Source organism: Lissotriton helveticus, chromosome 5_1, assembly GCF_964261635.1.
Source record: "Lissotriton helveticus chromosome 5_1, aLisHel1.1, whole genome shotgun sequence".
NCBI classification, from domain to species: Eukaryota; Metazoa; Chordata; class Amphibia; order Caudata; family Salamandridae; genus Lissotriton; species Lissotriton helveticus.
Genome location: NC_136065.1, coordinates 755,758,647 through 755,780,116, shown reverse-complemented (window position 1 = coordinate 755,780,116; position 21,470 = coordinate 755,758,647). Strand labels below are relative to the sequence as shown.

At 49.6% G+C, this 21,470-nt stretch overlaps 1 protein-coding gene across 1 annotated transcript in view; it reads left to right on the top strand.

Moving 5' to 3' along the window:
• MYOZ1 (myozenin 1) overlaps window positions 1-21,470 on the top strand; it is a 516,347-nt gene that overhangs the window by 381,009 nt on the left and 113,868 nt on the right. Inside the window, exon 4 of the mRNA XM_078643228.1 lies at window positions 4,187-4,445. Coding sequence (XP_078499354.1) covers window positions 4,187-4,445 — 259 coding nt within the window. The remainder of the gene's footprint in view (window positions 1-4,186; window positions 4,446-21,470) is intronic.

Here is a 21,470-nt window from a genome sequence, read left to right as displayed (position 1 = left end):
AAATGGTTCACAACAGGCCAAATTTTGAACAACCTATCATGGTTTGGATGGTCCTGGGGAAGTGCAACAGAATATTCACTGAAATGCAGCATACTTTGCAATAGTAAAAGCTGATCTCTGATCATGCATGGTGCGTTGGGTGTTACCCACACTGTACGAATAAACCAGTAGGAATGCCAGCTTGGTTTGTGCTCTAACCCCATTTTTCACATAAGGCCCAAAAATGTCTTCAACTTCTCCAGTGATATGAGTTGTCCTCTGGTGTGCTGTAAAATAATGCCCAAAAGAGACTCCATGCTCCCTCAAAAACTGCTCAGCATGCAAGGAAATCAACATCTAAAAAGAGATGGAGGTAGTCAATCAGCAAACAATCTGCTGTATCCCCTTTACATCCAGTATCGCCAGTGAGCGGGGGATTTGGGGCTGCACTTAATTGATTGGCTGTCAAGAGGGCACTCCGCCTATGCTTGCCGCTAGACTTGCTTGCTCTCTCGGTTGGTCTACCCTGCTACAGTTGCTCTGCTGCAAATACTGTGCTTGGGAAGGGATATCATATCTGCCATGACCATGTTCCTCAGAATCGCTGGAAGACATGTCATCAAATGGAACTCCATTGACTGAAAAATCTGTTCTAGATTCTGCTCTATTTTCCTCTCCCTTAAATGCTGTCTCAGTATCTCATCCTGCCTCAGAGCTGTCATCCATAACTCAAATTAGGCGATTCCGATGGGGGCAGGAAGGGCTCCGACCATGGTTTGGAGTCCTCCTGCCCGCATTGGAATGTGCCATTCGGATTCCTTTCTGATAGAGCCATTCTGATGGGCTTGTTTGGAAAGGAATCCAACTCGGTTTTCTGGATGGCTTCCGACTGGCTTGTCTGCCATCCAGAAACCCTTCAGTACTCCCAAGGCTGGCTCTTTCTGGCAGAGGGAGAACGATGGCAGTTTCCCACTGCCTTTCTGTGTCGGGCTATCCAGCACAAAAAGGCAGTGGGAAACAGCTTTGGGGTGCCCCACAGGGACCCCATGAGTGCGAGGCCGTAAAATGGCAGCCTAGGGGACCCCCTGTTGATCCCTGCACCCGGTGGCAGGCACCTTGAGGTGCCTGCCATGGGGTGCAAGGATGACTTGCACCCCTACTCTTACAATGAGAGCATGCATTCCATTCAGAATGCATGCTCCCATTGAAAGTTATAGGTATGCGACCGAACAGGGTTCGGTTGCATCCTACTTGCAGGTCTGTAACCGATGACGGGTTGTTCGGTTACAGTTCCTGAACGATGTTGGATTAACTCTGGTCGATCCAACATTGGAATCGGACCATAAATATTACTTCACCTTGCCATATACCCAATACCACAGCACACTTCAATGTACAAGGGGTCAGCCTCACCAGCAACTTTTCATTTAATCTGACACTGGCATGCAACAGAGACAATTCTAAGTAGGAGACAACTAAAGTAAACATATCTGACTCAGGCAGGGCAAATATTTAGGCTCAGGCACTATATAAGTGCCCCTCATTTGAAAATGTGAGACCTATCAACCATTAGCAAATTCTAAAGTTTGGCAGTGATTGCCAGAAGTATTTGTCAATGCTTTTTTTCTCATGGCTTATGAAAAACCTTAGTGCTGCTGTTATATTCCATATAGGTATCCCAATATAGGCCCGGGTAACATCCCAACCTTTCACCTATATTCGTCCCTACATTACATACATAACGGGCTGCTAGGACTGACCCTTTACCTAGTTACTGTACTGTTTAGAGAACGTGGGGTTTTTCCTGGACATTAGTCTCACACATTATGCATGAGGATTCTTGGAAACTCAGCAGGACTACCAGCTCCTGCATAAAAACTATGTACAAGGTTCATTCCCATCGTCATCCTAAGTCCGACAATGGCACAGCAAGGTAGAACCCCTGGGGATACCTTTTCGTACATAGACATCACATCTTGCTGAGATAGTCAGAGGAGGTCAGGACTTCCCTGCCGAAATGCTGACGTGAGATGCTGAGGATTTGCATGCATATATTCAAGCTTGCAGTGGTCTAACATCCCTTGCGGGGTATCCAACTCAAGACCAAGATGGGGTCCCACAGTCTATCACTTCAGGTAATGGGTTTGATGTTATCCTAGAGGTATTCTTGGCTTAAAACCTACACACATGCTAAGTACACTAAAGTACATCTAGTTAGGATTGCATAGTAGAAGTATGCAATTTATTGTCATGTATTTTATATACTTGCCTGTATTCATGGTTAATACAAAATGGTAGAAATTAAAAATCCTTTTCCTTCCTTGTGCTTCTAATCATTTATATCTGTTTCTGTCTAGTGGTTGTTTCAGCACACCTATTTTACACTACAATACCGCGTGTTCAAAAAAGGCTTATTGAAAAATGACCATACCGTTTATTCTGTGTATCTCTCTGAGGCTAAGTGAGCACGAGTGACTGAGTAAAAAGTAGTACACTGTTTCCACGGGCCTGAGGGATCAGGGTTGTCTTGTTCAATAGTTGCCAAGAACTATTCTCTCCTTGGTAAGAAGAGTTTCTAGTGGCACTGTCAGTTAGCTGGTATAGAGGCCAACATACCCGGTGGAGGTGTCTAGAATCAGTATGACACCAATCCTACAGTGTATGTTGTCTAAACGTGCAGATCTTATATAGGTTTATAGGAACTACTCACACAGTATCCTCTGCAACTTTGTGCTCAGGTGTGCTCTTTGTGAAAATTCACTGTGCTATCACTCACAGTGAAGTTAGCGAACAGCAGAAGTAACCAGACCCATTGCCCCATGCTGCACTGGATAGAAGAGCTATGTGAGTGATATAACAGATCAATGGATGAAGATGGCTGTGTATAAACCCCCGTATTATTATTTTTATGAACTTTATTCCCACTGGGGGGAGGGGGGCCTAATCACCCACCCAGGTCGAAACACACGCAAAACACACATTTCTAAACATACATGGGCCCAAAGGGGGTCAACCCATATGGGAGAAGGGCGACCCCTAATATAAAGGTTTTTTAAATGTGTATTTTCCCTTGGGGTGTGCAATCACCCACTCCTACCCAGAGGAAACACACATTTCTAATAAACATTTTGGGGGCTAAAGGGGGTCAGCCTATATATTCAAGAGGGTTGACCCCCTGACAGTTCCATTACTCTTTTTTTATCTCTGGAGGCCACAATCGGTGTACTAGGAGAAATACACATTTAAAAAAAACATGATTTGCCCCCAAAGAGGGCCGGAACACGTGCCAGAAGGACTGACTCACTGACAATTTAATATTTTTTAATATTTTTTTTCCCCTGAAGTAGAAATTGCAACGCCCAGGGGGGATAAACACTTCTTAAAAAAAGGTGCCCCACCCGGGGCAGTCAGCCTTTTCACCACAAGGGTGACACCTACAAAAATAGGTACCTGGTGGCCTTGTGGGTCCCTGAGCTGCGGATGGAGGTGCAACCACGATCCACTACCAGGAAACCATTTTTAAAAAGCACTGTTGGAAAGTGGAGAGTTTCCACTTTCCAACGATGCCTCCCTGAAACTTAAGGAGGCACTGAGGCCTGTATATAAACACCACAGGACGACTGAGAGAGCACTCACTTGCTGGTTCCTCCGCCTTTGGTTGGGATCTGCAACTTCCATGCACGTCGCTGCGTACTGATGTCACAGATAGGCAGGAGGGAGAGCAGGGGCTGAAGTTGCTCCTGCCCTTTTAACAAGAAAAAGGAATAACTCTGGTGCAAGCAGCAGACTTTCCTTACAATTCCTTCCCAGTGGCCGGCAAAGACACTGGAGAGGTAGTGCAGACTCGCCCATTGTCTGATGCCCACACCTAACGCATAAAATCATGTTAGTTTCTGGTATACGTAATATAGGTCCCAGTGTTAACTGTGTTTTGTGGTACTCTATTGTCCTCTGATGAAATTATATTTTTTCATGTAATATGAAGAGAATGGATTTATGTTCCCCTGGCCTATCATATCAGCACTCTAAGACGGGTGGTATCTACAATAGGCGTTTGTCTGTGTTGTGTTATCTTAATCATGCAGTTATAAAACCTCAGCAGAGAATAGTTTAGATTCATTTTAGGACATAAAGCAGGAAACGATAATTCAAATATTCTTCAGTCGTTGAACATATTAAAATAATGATGGTTTCTTCTTCTTACAAGGATCACTTTCAGAAGTTTATCCCACCTGGCACAGAAGGAGGTAGTCAAGGCAGTGGCTATGGAATCATGCACGGAAGCGGTCAAATGGTGTCCAGCGTAACATTGACCCAGTACGGAAGTCAAATGCAACAACCACCCATCCCTCCACCCAAACCTGGGAGTGGAAGTCAGGCTGGGATTGCTGGAATGGGACAACACGGAGGTCCTGCTGGTGGTACAGGAGCAGAGACTGACAGTAGTGAAGGAGCATGTGTACAAGGCAAGTATTCCTCATTGAAATTAGCTTCAACTGTACAGCAGCAATGCATTTGCCCACTTGAGCACAGCAAAGCTTGTGCCAAGACGTGCTAAGGAAAAGAAAGTACATAAAATTGAACATAGGAAAAGAACCTCTGATATGCTAATCAGAAACACATCTTCTGCTTTTCGACTAAAGAGTAAAAATATTTAAGTAGTGATATTTTAATTATGAAAACATGGGAACTAGGCGGCATATCATAAAGGTGGTGCTATGAAATTATCGCCGCTTTTGCGTCTGTTTTTGCCGAAAAGCGGCGATAATTTCATTGCCTTATCAGCAAAGACACGCCATTGCGTGTTTTGCGGACTTAGCGCCAGTTACAACAACGCCCAGCTTTGCATCTCTAATGAGATGCAAAGTGGGCGTTCCTCCCCGAAATAACTGGATAAATGTCGCTAACCGACCTTTCTCCAATTATCAAGCTGCACGCTAACAGGCAGAGCGATAAGAAAAGTAGCGCTAACCACTGCTATCACTACTTTCCTTATGCCTGCTTGTAATCAGACTTAGCCATGTAATCCAATGGGAGGTGGATTACATGGCTGAGAACACTCTGCCCTATCAGCAAGGTATCGCCGGTCGCAGTGTGATTATTGCTGGATTTCCAGCGATAATCACACTGTTTTCAAGCTAACGCTTGGATTCCTATCACATTGAAGATATGCATTGCTGATAGCACTCTATCTCCATGATAGGAACCAGCTTTAGCCGGCAATAATTATCCTAGCGCTAAGTGCACTTAGCAATAATTATCGCCTGGCCTTGCTGATATGCCCCCAAATTCTGTAGCAATTTTTGGCACCTTTCTGTTTTCTTCCTGTTAATAATAATTCCTATTATTGTTTTCTTGTCTTTGTTATAATTATTTTGATTATTGATAGGATCCCTATTATTATTATTGTTGTTATTACGATTATTGTTATCAATATTGTGATCATTATTATTTTAGCTTGTGTATGGTGACATTCAACTTCGAGGTGATCTCTTATGCTGAGCCTAAAAACTAAAACCATGGTATTGAGCATCAAGAAATGATTGCAGCTGAAATGAGAGAAGTTTTTTGGGCATTTTGGATATTAAGGGCCAAATTTACAATAACTGGCGCATCCCTGCATACTAGCAGGGATGCACCAGTTATTTTGCATGACATTAAAAAACTCTTGCGCCACCATGGATGTGCCGCATTTACACAATGCAGCACACCGTGGCGCAAGGATAGACAGATGTGTCATGCACCTGTTGACGTAAAGGTGACGCAGTGCTGGAAAGTGTTGCAAGCGCAACGCAACTCCAGCACTGCTCAGAGGCGGCCTATACTTGCTGTACTGCGTCACTCCTTAGGCCTGCTATAAGCAGGCATAAGGTTTTGACGCAGCGGTGTCGTAAAAGTGATTCAGTGAAATCTTGCAGATTTCACTGCGCCACTTTTACGAGGCTTCCTTCTGACGAAACGCCCACCCTGCATACATTATACCTGATGCAGGTATAATGTAGTGTAGGGCTTTACAACGTGACACATCTCCCTAGATGCGTCACGTTGTGAATATGTCGCATTGTTTCCGACGCCGCTGCATCACAGAAGTGGCGCCACAATGTTGAAAAGATGTCACAAGGGGCTTGTAAATCTGCCCCTAAGTGTTTTGTACAGTACCTAATAAACTAAAGGAAAAGGCTCAAAAGTTTGGATCTAAGAAAAATAAAAGCTTGCGAAGAGCAATGATTATTGTGACAGTAAAGAACAGACAGAAGATTTTGAGTGGTGTCTGGTGGAACTGGATCAGTGCCATTAATATATGATTACAAGAATAGTGGGTCTTGCATATTGAAGGTGAAGGCTAAACCCCATAAGTATGCCTTCTGCATGCTAATGAACATCTTCGGTGGCTGGTGTAATGTGGTTATTTTCCTTGAAACTTACCAGGAGCTAAGCTTCACTATTTTAAACTGTTTGGAGGGTGTGAAACAGGAAGGACTGGTGCATGCATGGATAGATGCAAACATGATGAGAGTAGTTTTTAACTGTCAGTGGTTGAAAGAGAGCTAACAAATTATTTTGGGAGAAAGTGCGAGGTCAGAATCTTGGTTTATACTAAGGATATGGCCGGAAGAAGAATTTTGGACAAGGACCTATGCAGGTGAAATTAGAAAAAGATAACTTTTGCCTTTTTTTCACCTGCGGAGTAAGTTCATGGCTGCTCAGAAGGCAAAAAAAGCCCACAGTTGCATTTACGAGCTTTGTTAGGGGCTAGGCAATCCAGCAGTTGGGTGCTTCACACAGGTTTCTCTGTACAGGAAGGTGTTTTCTAAGAGCCCTCTTATTGGATGTGAAATAGAATTACCTTAATGCAATTACCATAAATATTATTACATTGCGCGACCCTTGACACTGGGAGTTCACACATGTAGTTTCCGACCCTCGTTTTATTTTTATTTTTTTTGTAAGACGTTTATTAGTAATCAACAGAGCAGTACATATAGCTTAGCCTACAACCCTTGGGGCCGGCTGCAACATTACGATGTAGTGTGAGATTAGAGAGGTGCAAAAGATAGGTATACATTCCCACATCTATGACCACGGAATATAAGTCATTAATGGTATCTTTCGTAGTACGGGTGCTCATAGTTCAATTGTACATTTAAAGGACGTCCTATTTTATTAGTTTATAAGGAAACAATTCAACTCTGTAAACTGAACGGTTCTCATCGGTGTGTCCCACATTGTTGGCCATGTCGTCAAGTAACATTTCAGTGTCTACTGTACTGAAACCCATAAAGGTCACGGATAGACCTCGACTGCGTGTCAATAGAATAAAGGTATCCGATACATGTGTGCGGTCTATCCTCGCCGCGAGTCACTCCATCCATTAAGGACGGCAGAGCCCCACGGACTATCAATGCATTGTGTGATGCGTCATATGGATAACTGTTATAGCCTGACTGTAATTTGGGGAGACACGACCCGCGCCAGTCCTCGTGTCCGGTCGGGTGTCCGAGTGTGCCTCCTGGGTGAGGTGTGTGAGGAAAAAGGGGGCTATATATGGGAGACAAGAATCCAAAACATTTAAACGGTGGGGGTTATGTGGGAGGGGGGGTGGGGAGGGAGAGTGTACCTAAGGGAGCGACGCCGTGAAAGGGGGCTAGGAAGATATTGTAACATGACATGCACTGATGTGTCTTCGTGTGGGTGGCTGTCCGGACCTCCGGCCAGCGTGTCGGACGTGTGGTATGGTCATTTGTCAGTTGTCAGGGCGGCTGGGGAGGAGGCAGTCCCCACCAATCTGTAAGCACCACATCGCCAGCGCTCCGAGTGTGTGAGTGTCGTGAGGGGGAAGCACTATCTGTGTCCTTGGCGCCTCCACATCTGTCCCGTCTGCATCACCTCGCTTGTGGCGTTCCCTATATGAATCCTCTGGTTGCGCCCTCTTTTTGGAGGGATCTCATGATATCATCCCAGAGTTGTGCGATTGGGAATTGCCTTAAGCCCGCTATCTCCTCCCGATGTAATGCCACGCTTTCTGCCCTAGCCCAGTTAGTGAAGGAAGCATACCAGTATTTAGGGATCGGTGGCTCCCTCTTTTTCCAGTGTTTGGTGAGTAACCGTTTGGCTGTGATGAGGCCTAGATCCCAGAACCTGGCTTGTGTCTTATTTAGCTTATTTCTTTTATATAATCCTAGAATGCAAGCCTCCCATGTGTATGGCAGCCCTGGGCCAGTACTGCGTGTCAGGAGAGACGTCACCTCCCCCCAATATGTGGCTAGAGAGGGGCAATGCCAGAGCATGTGCAAAATGTCCGCGCCTAGCAGGTCGCATCTGGGACAGGTAGTGGTGTGGATCATGAAATATCTGTTGATTCTGTCTGGAGACAAGTACGCCTGGTGCAGTATGTAAAATTGAATAGTCCGGAAGCGGGAGTTGCGTGGGATATTCGTGGGGCAGGCTAGGATCATGGTCCACTCCTTGTCCGTCCAATCCCTCCCTCGGTGGGCCGCCCATTTGTCCCGTATCGGTTGTGTGGGCCGCTGTGTGTGCATGAGGAGGGCCTGCGCCAGCCAGCGGATGATGTGGGAACCGTTGCCCATGACATGCAGGTACTGCATTAGGTGGTGTATCGGCGGTTCTTCCCGAACATCTCCCCAGGATTCCGTGTATGCCCGCAGTATAGACGCATGGAGCAGGAACTGCCCCGCCGGCAGACCCGTGCCCTCCGCCAGGTCCTCGAATGGGAGCATGGCCCCATCGGCATAGAGGTCGCCCATAGTCTCCACCCCAGCCGCAGTCCAGCTCTCTAGTATGCCCGGCGTCACTGTTCCGCCCCTCCTGGGGGTGCCCAACAGGGGAAGCGCAGGGGCATAGGGCCTAACTTCCCGGGTCAGTTTTAGGCTACGGAGGAAGCATTTGCGGGCCACAGCTACATGTAGAGGTAGTGGGCAGGGTCCCTTAGTCAAGGGATGGAACAATGTGCATATTTGCATGTGCGTCCATGTGTAAGTAGCGGTGGCCGTGTCAGCTAGGTGTGTGCCGCTCAGCCAGTGTGTCACCCATTGTAGCTGAGCTGCCAGATAATACAGCTCCATGTTAGGGACTGCCAGCCCACCTTCAGCAGTTGGGGAGTAGAGTTTCGGTAGAGCCACTCGGGGGCGCCCAGTGTTCCAGATCAGGTTGCGGATCATTGATTCCAGGTCACGGAATATTTTTGTGGGGTCATATATTGGGATGTTGGCGAAGTGATAGAGCAGCCTGGGCAATGCTATCATTTTGGATAGTGCAATCCTACTGGGTACATTTAGAGGCAGTGTCTTCCAGAATGCCATCTGAGCTCGTAAAGAGGATATAGCACGCACCAGGTTACCCTCCAGTATGTTCCCCGCGTCTCTGTATATGTGCACTCCAAGGTATTTAAAGGTGGTAGGATACCAAGTAAGCCTGACACCTCCGAGGCTCACGTCGCATTCCTGCGTGTACGGGCTGAACGAATACACTCCGGACTTCGCCCAACTGACCTTAAGCCCCGATACCTCTTCGAATGTCTGGAAAATTTCCGACAGTGCATCCGGCACAACAGTAAGGTCTCGCACATACAGAAGCAAGTCGTCCGCATAGAGCGATACTATATGTATACCATCAGCCAGCGGGATTCCCCATCCCGCCCCCCTTGCCCGCAACAGCGCCGCCAGGGGCTCTATAGCCAGAGAGAAGAGAAGGGGTGACAGGGGGCAGCCCTGTCGGGTGCCTCTGCGCACCCGCACTGCCTCCGAGAGTAACCTGCCCGTTCGCACTCTGACACTAGGCCGTTGATAGAGCAGTCCGACCATGTCCGCGTACGCATCACCCAGGCCGAATCTGTCCAGCACCGCCCCCAGATAGGGCCACTCCACAGAATCAAAGGCCTTCTCAAGGTCCAGGACCAGACAACCCGATCTCGGCCAGTGTAACAAGGCGGCTTCCTGTATTCGGAAGAGACGGCGAATATTGCGTGAGGTGCTTCTCGCCGGTACAAAACCATTTTGGTCAGCATGGACCAAGGTTGGGACCTCTATGGCTAAGCGTCGAGCTAGTAAAGAGGTGAAAATGTTGTAGTCGGTATTCAACATGGCCAAAGGCCTGTAGGAGACCATGCATGTTCCGTCCCTGCCGGGTTTCAAAAGTGAAACCAGGTTGGCCTCATTAAGCGTAGCTGGTAGTGCCGAGTCTTCTATTGCGGCATTATACACTTTAAGCAGCTCCGGGATCAGCGTGTCCGAACAAGTTTTAAAAAATTCGGCAGGTAGGCCATCTGGACCAGGTGATTTGCCATTGGAGAGGGCGAAAATAGCCTCGCGCATCTCCTCCTGCGTGAAAGGCGCCCCTAGGTCCCCCTGCTGCATGTCTGTAAGGGAAGGCAGTTGGACATTTGCAAGGTAGTTGACTATAGTCGCCGATGAGACCTCAGCTGCGACCTATATAGGGCCTGGTAGTGATGTACAAAGGCTTGATGTATTTTACTCTGAGTGTACACTACCTCACCTACGGTCGTTCGGATGGCGGACACCGGCTCAGTACGGCTCTCCTGTTTGACTAGCCAGGCTAGCAGTCTCCCGGGTTTGTCGCTGTATTGGTGTACGCGCGCCGAGTGGGCCGCATAATTGATGTGACGCAATCGTTCCAGTAGCGTCATATGTTCCACACGGGCCTCACCTAGCTGGTCGCCTGTCCCCTCCACTGCTTCCTGCTCCCAGCGGAGCAAGTCAGCCTCCACCCGGCGCAGGTCGGCCTCTAGTGTTTTCTGTATGCCTCCCTGTGTGCCCAAGCAGTGTCCCCGTACCACAACCTTGAAGGCGTCCCACTCGATCTGCAGGTAGGATGCTGTGCCCGAGTTATCTGTGAAGTATTGTGCCACGCAGGCCTGCAGGGAGTCTCGGAAGGGGGCATCCAGCAGTAGGGCTGGTTGTAAACGCCATGTGGGGATGGGCGGGTGTGGGCGTTCCCAAGCTATTTGCAGCGTGTGTGGATTGTGATCCGAGTGCGTTCGGCCAAGGTATTGAGAGTCTGTGATGTGTGGCAACAGCTCCGGTGACACCATGTATCTGTCTAGGCAGACATGGAGCGCGTGCGCCCGCGAGTAGTAAGAGTATATTTTGGTGTTAGGATTATGGGCGCGCCATGCATCTTTTAAATCCCATTGTGCCGCCCACTGGGTGAGAGATGTTGCATCAAGCCTGGGTGGGGCCGAGCGATCTAGTGTGGGATCCAGCACTGTATTGTAATCCCCCCTAGAACCCAGGGGACTCCATGCCAGGGCGCCAATTTCTCCGAAATGCGTGCCAGGAAGCCCCCCTGTTCCGTGTTCGGAGAGTAAACGGACGCCAGTACTATAGGTTGCCCATCAATGCGGCCTTTCACTAACACATACCTTCCCTCTGGGTCTGTTTGAACATCTGTCATTGTGAAGGGAGTACCCGGCTTCACCCACATTAGCGCCCCACGGGCAAATGAGGAGTACTCAGTGGCATACAGCTGCCCCCTCCACCTGCGGCGCAGTGCGACTACTTCCGCCCTGTTCATGTGCGTTTCTTGCAGGAGTGCAATGTGTATCTGGTGTCTTTTCAGGTAGGAGTATATTTGATAACGGCGCGCTGGTGTGTGCATGCCTCTAATATTCCAGGTACATATTTTTATCGTGGTCATCTTATCAGTGTAGGCGCCCCCCCCCCGTCCACAAACACCAGCCCAGCACAAGTCCACTGCATCTCTTCTCCCGACTCTCCCACGACCACCCTCCCCAATACACTCAGCAAAGTCCAGGAAGACATTAAAGAGGGGAAAAACAAATAACAACAAAAACCAACTGTGGGGGAACCCCACTAGAATACCAAAGGGGCAGTAGCGAAACGGGCCACCGTCCATACTCTCAAGAAAGAGGGACAACTATTCAAGTCTGGGGGGATCGTGCGCTAATCACAGTCCTAACGGTTCAGATATGTAGTCCAAGAAGGAGATCAAAGCCCTTCCCCAGGCCATATGGGATAGTCAACTGGCAGCCAAAGTCAGTGCGCCGGAGTGTGGCGCCACCAGCCCCACGGGGGGCCCCCTTCCAGTCAGCCACAGTAGGGGGTTGAAATGAGATGGGGTACAAGTCCCGCGCCCTGGTATTGTTAGTTCCCCTTTCGCCAGGGCCTGTGATCAGAAAGGGCGGAGGAGGAGCGCGGGCCACAAGACCACCCCACCACCACCATGTTCTGCTCGTGTCTGCTCATTCTCCAACACGTCAGTGGAAGAAAGTCTCAAGTTGGGAGGGACTGCCGTGGTCTCCCGTTTGGTTAATGATGCAAGGGGAGCGCAAGCAGTTCTCACTCTCCAACACGTCAGTGGGAGAAAGTCTCAAGTTGGGAGGGACTGCAAACTCGGAGGAGAGAAGGGGGAAAAACTGCAGTACCTTCCCACCACCATCTTACCTTCTCAATGTCCATGTGTCTAAGAGGAGTACTCACAGTATGAAGGTCGTTCCATCCGCTGCCGGGGCTGTGGGAGTCGTTCCGTCTGATGACCAGTATTTAAAGTGTCTAACGGTCGTCCCGCTCACGGCCCCATCCCCGTCATTGCGACAGGGTCCGCAATCCGTGTCTAGTTGTCGTCAGTGGAGCATGTCCGCCGTCTGCGGTGTGACATCCGGCAGTTCCACGGACGCCTGGGAGTCCGGTATCCCGTAAATGGCCTCATCATCGCTGGGGATCATCTGCGGGCCGTCGTCCAGGATAGCTTCCGATGAGGGCGAATTGCTCAATTTGGAGACTCTCCGGAGCGCGTCCTGTTGTTCCTGAAGCATTTGGCCTGCTGGCGGGGAGTGGCGTGATACATCCTCCGGGCGCCTGGTCTGCTGGCCTCTGTTTCGGCGGCGGCGCGGCGGCCCGCGCGAGCGCGGCCTCGCCTCATTTCCCTGCGCTTGCCTTGGCGTCGTGTCCGTATCACTGTCCAGCCACTCGCCGACCTCCTCCGGGGTGTTAAAAAAGTAGGTCTTGTCCCGCGCCACCACTCTCAATTTTGCAGGAAAGAGGAGGGAGTACTTCAAGCCTGCATCGCGGAGTCACCGTTTTGCCTCCAGAAAATCGTGTCTTCGACATTGCACTTGTACAGTGTAGTCCGGGAAAAACATTATAGTGGCATTGTCTATGCGGATTTCTCCGAGCCGTCTGGTTTCCCGCAGCACCGTGTCTCTGTCCCTATAGTTCAGAATCCTGAAAAGGAGTGGCCTCGGGTTTGCGCCTGTGGTGTGAGGCCTCGTTGGGACTCGGTGTGCCCTCTCCACCACGAAGTACGGCGAAAGCGCGCCTTCAGGGAGCAGGTTCCTGAGCCAGTCTTCCACGCGCTGGGCAGGTCGGTTTCCTTCCCATTTTTCCGGGACACCCACAAGTCTAATGTTATTGCGTCTCGCCCTCCCTTCCGCATCCTCAGCACGGTCTTCCAGGAAGTCTACTCTATTGAGGAGGTCCTGCACTTGTTTGTCCGTCTGGGTGACCTTGGGTTCAAGTTCTTTCACCGCTCCCTCCAGGGTCTTAGTCCGATCGGTCAGTTTCCTGTGGTCGTCTCGTAGGTGGGTGAGATCGACGGCGACACTGTCAATTTTGGACTCTAGGGAGGTTCTGGTCAGTTGAAGCGACTGCTCCATGCACTCCATAGCAGCTAGCACGCTGTCTAGCCTCGTGGTCACTTGATCGGCGGCCATCTTGCTCAGTGACTTGCCTGTTTTTCCCTTCGGAGGGGCTCCCCCTGTCCCAGTACGTGTCCTCACTCCTCCGGACATGTGCAGAGCCGTCCGGCCAGTGGTACGGACCGCGCAGTACAGGAGTACCCCTACGGCTGGTGTGCGTTTCAGGCAACGTCCGCGATGTGTAGCGTGGCCTCCGAGTGGCCAGTTGGCGCCCCACGCATCTCGTACACCAGGTTGTTGAGTGAGTTAGAGCAGTAATATCCGCCAGCGGTGTGCCGGTCGAGGGCTTTCAGACAGGACCTTGCCTCCCTCCTCCGCAGGGCCACCGCATCGTTCCAGATGCAATGAGGAACCGGGCCTGGGCGGTGTGCGGACTCCCTGGGTCCGCGTCGGAAAGGGCGCGGAGGCAGAGCAAGCCCCTCCGCAGGCCGCACGTGTAGGTCCAAGCGCCAGGCCTAAGCCGCAGCCGTTCTTGGTGTGCCTCGCTGGTCGAGCGGCAGTTTGCCCCGCTATAGGTCTGTGGAAGAGTTCTGCACAGAGCATGCCGATGTGGGCCTTTGACACAAGAATCGGCTAATACGCCAATGGTGGCTGCACGTCAGTCAGCATGTGGGGTCAGGTAGCATTGTCGCAAGCAGAGAGGAGGGCTCGCAAGGCGCGGGCAGTACCAGCAGCCGCTCGGTGATTCCTTTGTGTGGGCCCCGGGGTCCGCCCCAGGCCCTCCGCAGCACCCGCTGTGGCAACGCGAGTAGGTGCAGAGGGGTCTTGCCGGGTGGGTCCGGTCTCCTGGCAATGTTCGGAGGGGGGGTCCGTTGGCTGGTCTCCCCTACCCGGTATGTCACCGGTAGTATCTCCGGGGTTGCAGCGTCACCAAACGCGTCGTCGGGGAGGCCAAGCAGGCGCGCCTCACGTCCGGGCCATCAGCAGCGTGTCAGCCGCGGGAACGGGGCCGGCCGCCCGTTCTGTTCCCAGGTCGGGTCTCCCGTAGGTGTCCTTCAGTGTGGTGGTGAGGGTTCCGGGCCGCTAAGGAGCCTCCGTGGTTCGGTGGCGGCTGTCAGGGAGGCCGCGCCTGTTATGGTGGGTGTCGCAGGTCGGGGCCTGCGTACCAGGCCCGAGCCTCGCCCTCTCGCGACCCCTCTGCTGGCAGGGGAAGTCGCAGGTCCTGCAGGAGGACCGCAGGCAAGGCCGTCACGGACGCGCCGGGTCTCCGACTGCAAAATCCGGATTCACGTCGTCACCAAGCGTGTCACCGGGCAGCCAAGTAGGTGCGCCTCACGTCCGGGCCATCAGCAGCATGGTAGCCGTGAGAATTGGGCTGGGTGTCCGCTCCGTCCCCAAGCCGGGCCCCCCGCAAGCGTCCAGCAGTGTGGTAGAGAGGGTCCCGGGCAGCCAGGGATCTTCCGCTGCTCAGCGGCAGCCGTCAGGGAGGCTGCGCCCGCTAGGGTGGATGTCGCATGTTGGGGCCTGTGTGCTAGGCCCAAGCCGCGGCCTCTCGTGGCTTCTTTGCTGGTCGGGAAGCCACAAGCCCCGCAGGAGGGCCGCAGGAAAGGCCGGCGCGGACCGCGCCGGGTCCCCGACCTCAAAGTCTGTCAGAATGTCGAATACTGCTCTGAGGAGGTCCGCCTGTAGTTTTGGGCGGCTACGATTAATTTTGGCGGAGAATCGGCCCAGGGAAGGGGAGCTCGGCACGGAGCTCTACCCTGGTGCGGCCTCCGCCATTGCGTGCTTAGCCACGCCCCGTAGTTTCCGACCCTCATAGAGACAACTGCAATTTCATAGTTCTTTCTGCTGCAAGTCATTTCACGAGCATTTAATTTTTTTAATATGTTGCAAAAGGATGTGAAACCAGCAGAAAACAAGCAAAATTATCACATGATTTGCATGCTTTTATCGTAGATAAAAAAATCTCTTATCCCTTACAAGAACCATGGGATGATTACCAACCTTAGGAGTGTGCAAAAGAAACAATTGATGGACGGAATGCTGGACAATGCAAACATTCACCCCAATCATAAGGATCTGGGTTAAATCCATCATTCTTTTGCTTACTACACCACCCCAGTTTGGACCCAGTCATATGCAAATCAGTATTGATCCTGTTCCTTGTCGGATCAGTCCAGCCCGAACTGCCAAGCCAGGTCCTCCCTGGACGGGAAACAAGCATCCTGGGACCGGTTTCAGGGCAGCACCCTTTATCAGCCAGTCTAGCTTGAAACCAATGATGTAGTGAGCACGGGACCCATGCCTTGGCATGCCCTTCCCACTTAGGGCGACATATGGAAAATAAACAATTGATGGACGGAATGCTGGACAATGCAAACGTTCACCCCCATTCACATGCAAGGACCTAGATTAAATCCATCATTCTTTTATTCAGCACACCACCCCAGTTTGGACCCAGCCATATGCAAACCAGTCTTGACCCTGTTCCTTGTGGGAACAGTCCATCACGAACTGCCAAGCCTTAGGAGTGTAGCACTGAGAACTCCTGTTGGAGACTAGACCACAGTTTTGCCTCTATTTAGTTTCAGCACTTTTTATACACAACAATGGATTTCCATCATGCTCTACATGAAGCTGATGTAGGTAAGGTTGAGGATTTCATTACAAGACTGGAGTTTACCATTATGCATTATTCCTTTGTTGCCACTCCATGCAGAACTTGATAACTTTACATCATAAACCAAAAAGTCTGGAATAGAACATTGAGAAGGTATAATAAGTTCATGCTCAGAACTATCTGCCTCTTTTTAATGTTGGTTGTCGAAGAAAAGTGCCTTCCTATATCTTACTTTCTTTTACAGATACTGTAAGTTTAGCATTTACTGTGTTATTTTGATGTCTAACATAGTATCTCTTAACACTGTTTCCAATTTGTTGAAAAACCTTTCTTTTTATTTAATGGGTTGGTTTTTTTCATAGTACTTTGCTGAAGGTTATTTAATTTTAGGCCAGATCTATTCAATATTGGGCAGATCTTGCAGGATATTCTCAACCCCTTGGCAGCTAATAAAGTTATCTAGAAGCCCCTCAAGTGTACCTCAATCGGAGAGGCACCTGCAACGCTTCCTCACCGCTTCAACGTTTGGGGGCTCAGACCGCTGAGGCCTCCTCTGTGTGCCACCGGCTATCTTGGCCCCATGCAGCATGTACACCGGCTGCAGCGGCAGCCTGCTAGGCAATTTGCGGGCTTCCTCTGACTCCTGTTGGGCTCCCGTTGTAGGCTGCATTCACCCGATACTTCTCTTGAGGCAGTGACTTGTCTGGCAGGACTTAAAGGAAAGCGTTAGGCAGCGGCTATGCTGGCCCAAAGAGCTGTGTGCCACCATCTTTGTTTGGGCTTTACCCTATTTATTATAAATTATTTTGGGCGGCCTTCAAAAGACACTGTAACTCGTCATACTGGCAGTTCACATTGTCTTCTTAAACAGCTGATCGTCCAGTGATATGTTTGGGCATTCTTCCTCATTTCTATGTGATTATCAAGCATTTGTCGCGATTGCCACTAACCTGGTATTGTGCCCAATCCACAGGAACGAAGAGGAGCTTTCCACATTCCCAAAAGATAGCACCCTAAATGAAGATTGAATAACTTTCATGTGAGGTAACTCTCTCAAGGAGATGTTGGGAAAAATGCCTGGAAGGCGACCACTTCGCTATTCCCCCAGCAGACTCAACAGGTTAATTTCAGAATGAAAGGCAGGAAATGTAGGAGCCTAAAGGAAAAAATACAAACATCAATCAAAACCTCCTATTTCTCCACAAGGGAATATATTAATACACTGAATGCATGCTCTGCACAAACGAAAACAAAACACCCACTTACCAGCTGTACATATCCATGGAAGTTTCATCAGAAAGAGACTACTTGTTATATATAAGCAGGTAAATGCTTGTTTACCCACAGGCTGATGTAGTCGCAGACGTGGTAAAAAAAAATGTTCAAGACAAAACAACAAAAAGAGGACTTGAAGCCCAGGTTTAGCCTTTCCTTAAAAGGAGTAAAACAAAAGTATTGAGCTTCTTTCAATTCATCAGGATAATGAAGCCAGGATAAGAAAAGCAAGTGGAGAACACAGTATCAAGAACACGAGGTTATAAGTACTGGTACCTCAAAGGAAATTTCTAGGCTTCTTCAGTGTCAGGTGATAAAGTTCGCGACTCGCGTCTAATTCAGTATCACGGTCGCGAGAAAATCCAGGGAAGGCTCTTCAGTGGAGAGAAGGATATCCGACTCTCTTCTTTCAAACAAAGGGGCTCATTAGGATGACGGGCGGACTTTGTCCGCCCGCCATCCTGTCGGAATTTGGGACTGCCTGACATTAGGGCGGGGGTCCCGTGGGGGGTATTAAGGATGTGCCCGCCACAGTGGCGGGCACATCCTGCATTAATAGCATTGTGGCGGGCGGTGCTCTCTGCACCGCCAGCCACACTGCTATTAATGCATAAATGCATTTACATAAACAAAGCGGCAGGCACCGCGCGGTGCCTGCCGTTTTGTTTATGCAAATGAAGGGGGTACCACAGGTACCCCCCCCGTGTGCAACCCCCACCCCTCCTTAACATGTGGCGGCATTGCCACCACAGAAAGGCATTAGTGATAAGGCATCCTAATATGGCAGGCGGTGTCTGACAGACACTGCCACCATAGAAACGCTTTTCCGCTCCGGTCGCCTTCCGACCGGGGCAGAAAAGCGGCGGACGGTCTTTCTGTCCGCCGCTGTCCCCCCCGCCATTCTAATGTGGCGGGGGGGGAATTCTGGTTAAGATGTCGGGCGGATTGCCCCTGCCAGGCCGGCAGTGGCTACCGCCAGCCTGGCGGGGGCAATCCGCCCGACATCCTAATGGGCCCCAAAGTATCTACGAGTTAATTGCCGAAAAAGAATGCGTCCGCGAGTCAGTTTCAGACTAAAAACACGGCCGCTAGTGAGTTTCAGTTCCCAGCATGCCCAAGTCAGTTTCAGCTCTCAGCGCAGCCGCGAGTCAATTTCAGCTCTCAGCGTGGCCGCGAGTCAATTTCAGCTCTCAGCGCGGCCGCGAGTCAGAGTCAAAAACGCGACAGAGTGCTACTTTCCGAGCTTGATAGCAAAAACAAGCAAGGTTTCTCCAGGACACAGAAAGAGATATATGAACAATAGAGGGGGCGTGGAAAAGGTCAGGAACCGTAAGCCAAGCAACGGCTCAAATGGCTGACGTGGAATTTAAAGGTAAGGGGTCGTGTAGAAACGCCTCTCAGCTTCCTAGCAGCATAACAAGGGAATCTCTATAAAGAGCCTTTCGTTTCTACAGAGCATGTATTCTAGGCACCCATCATCTGTTCCAATCAACGTAGCAGGAGTCCTGAGCTCTAACAGCGTTGGCCTACTTAACACCTATCATTACCTTGGGGGGTCTTGTATGCTTTATGCCCTTCTAATAGAGCTTTGCTTTTCTTTGCCAGAAGAACCCTAGCAGGGTTCATTCTGTTATTCTGAAGCCCCCCTTCCTGCCCCTCAATATTTAATATGTCGGATCAAGAGAGCGAATCCCCTGAGAATTCAGTGTGGGGAAGATTAATGAAGAGATGATTAAGAAATCAATTAATCAATCAATCAGAACATTTATAGAGCACACTACTCACCCGTGAGGATCTCAAGGCGCTAGAGGGGGAGGGGAGGGGGAGGGGGGAAGCAGCAGCTACTGATTGAACAATGAATTCACCATGCGATGCGTACTTGTGCACATAAAACATTTGCTAAGATTATGAGTAAGAAAAGATCTGAGGGCACTGGTAATGACTTCTGGTCTATCTCAGAGGGAGACTCTGAGTGTGGGGACAAATTAGGTAAGAAAAGGAGGAAGTGTAAACACATTGAGAGAGTGGCCTTGCCCTTATAGAGGTTGGGAGGTCGAAGCTCCTCAAAAAGGATAGGAGTTCCAAGCACCTCAAAGGGGATTGGTGGACAAAGCAGCATGAAATTTAGTGGTGTCAAATGTGGCACAATGGAATCAGGTGACCCTAGCGGCACATAAGAAGTTGATTTTGGGGAAGAAGATCCCCAAAGTGAGATGCCTCTAGATTAATATGTATTTGACCTCGATCAATTGATGGTGATTATCTCTTTACTGAGGATGAGATCCCTTCTACCTCCAAGGATGTGATCAACAACCCTCTAGGAGAGCAGATGTTCTCACCACACAATATTAAACATCCCAGGAGTGCCGAATTGTGACTCCTTGACTATGTGGGCAAGTTTATCACATGGGGGATCAATAATCCATAGCTAGAGAAAGAAGTTGTGAATACCCTAATACCTGAATGCCCAAGGCCTGTCATCCATGATAAAGTGTGCCTCTCTCAGAACTTGGACTCAGAATTAACCACCTTCCTCTTCAAGAACCTATGAAGGGATTTGAGAGGTCCCTTAAATGTGTCAGGACCGCCTGTTTAATACTGTCGGGCCCCTGTCAAGGATTATCAACATGGCCGAGGAGGACTATACCAGTAAACTCACTTTGTAACTAGAACTCCTCAGAGGCTGGACGGACAGACTATGGTTCTCCTCAGAAATGCAAACAGAGGTCTGAATGCTAAGAGGTGTAAAAAAGCCCTGATGAAAATAAACCCCAAGCTTGGGGATCTCCAGAGTAAGAAGCCTCCAAAAACCCCAAGGGCCAACTCTTTGACGAGAATATGATCAAGTCCCTAGACAAATACTTCACTCCCTTACTAACCTTGACAAAACCCAGACAAATATATGCTAGGTCTTCAGCCCAGGTGGGTTTTTAGGGCCAGCCGGCAGAAGGGAATATTCTGCTGGCCACGGCGGCCAAATACCCCAGCTCTCAAACTATAGGCAGAGGCTTTCCAACCCAGACCAGCTCTGATATTCTATCCCCAGAGAGGTTGTTTCCAACGTGCAAGAGGGGAAAAGTCACTCAGCAAGATTCCAGCTGAATACCGAGGTGAGTACAATGATTTCATCTTCTTCTTCTTCCCTGACATGAGTGGGAGGTCATTTCAAGCTTTTTACCCATGCCTAGGAAACTGTTCCCCCTGGGCCCTTGAGTCTTAGAAACCATCCGATGTTTCACAATAGATTTTGTTAAGAAACCCTTCCAAGTTGACCCTCAAAAGGAGTTAAACTGACCGCAGATCAACAGAAAGTGGTAGACGAGGAGGTAAAATCTATGTTGGAGAAAGGCGTCATTGCAGAAGTCAGTTTAGGGTGCAGAGTTTTCATAAGTAAGCTCTACCTGGTTGAAAAGAAAAACAAAAGGTGGAGACCTGTGATAAACCTAAGAAATATAAACAGATTCAGAGTGCACAGGCACTTCAAGATGGAGGGGATCCATCTTTTATAGGATATGTTGCTAAAGGAGGATCGGTTGGTGAGGTTGGAACTGAAAGATGCATACTATGCAAACCCCATGAACAGGGAGTGTCAGCTTTACCTTCAATTCACCGGGCGAGGTTGACTCTACCAATTGTGTTCGCTCCCCTTTGGCCTCACATCAGCACCATCAGAGAGGGAAGAGTACCTATGATCGTCTATCTAGACCAGGGATCTTTAAAAGGGCCCCACTAGGGGGCCTCAAGTGATCCCAGGGGGGGGCTCTAGGCTCTGCCCAAAAGAAGCATAATGCTGATAACAGTGCTTTGATTTAATATGAAAAAAATGAGTGGCACTAAGTGGCTCTGTAACAGGCCATTACTAATATCTTTCGCTATTTATATCCTGGTTGGGAGAAGGTGTTGAAAGGAAGGGACTCCAAATATTCTTCAAACCCCCCCTCTTAGAATTCTAATAGTCACACT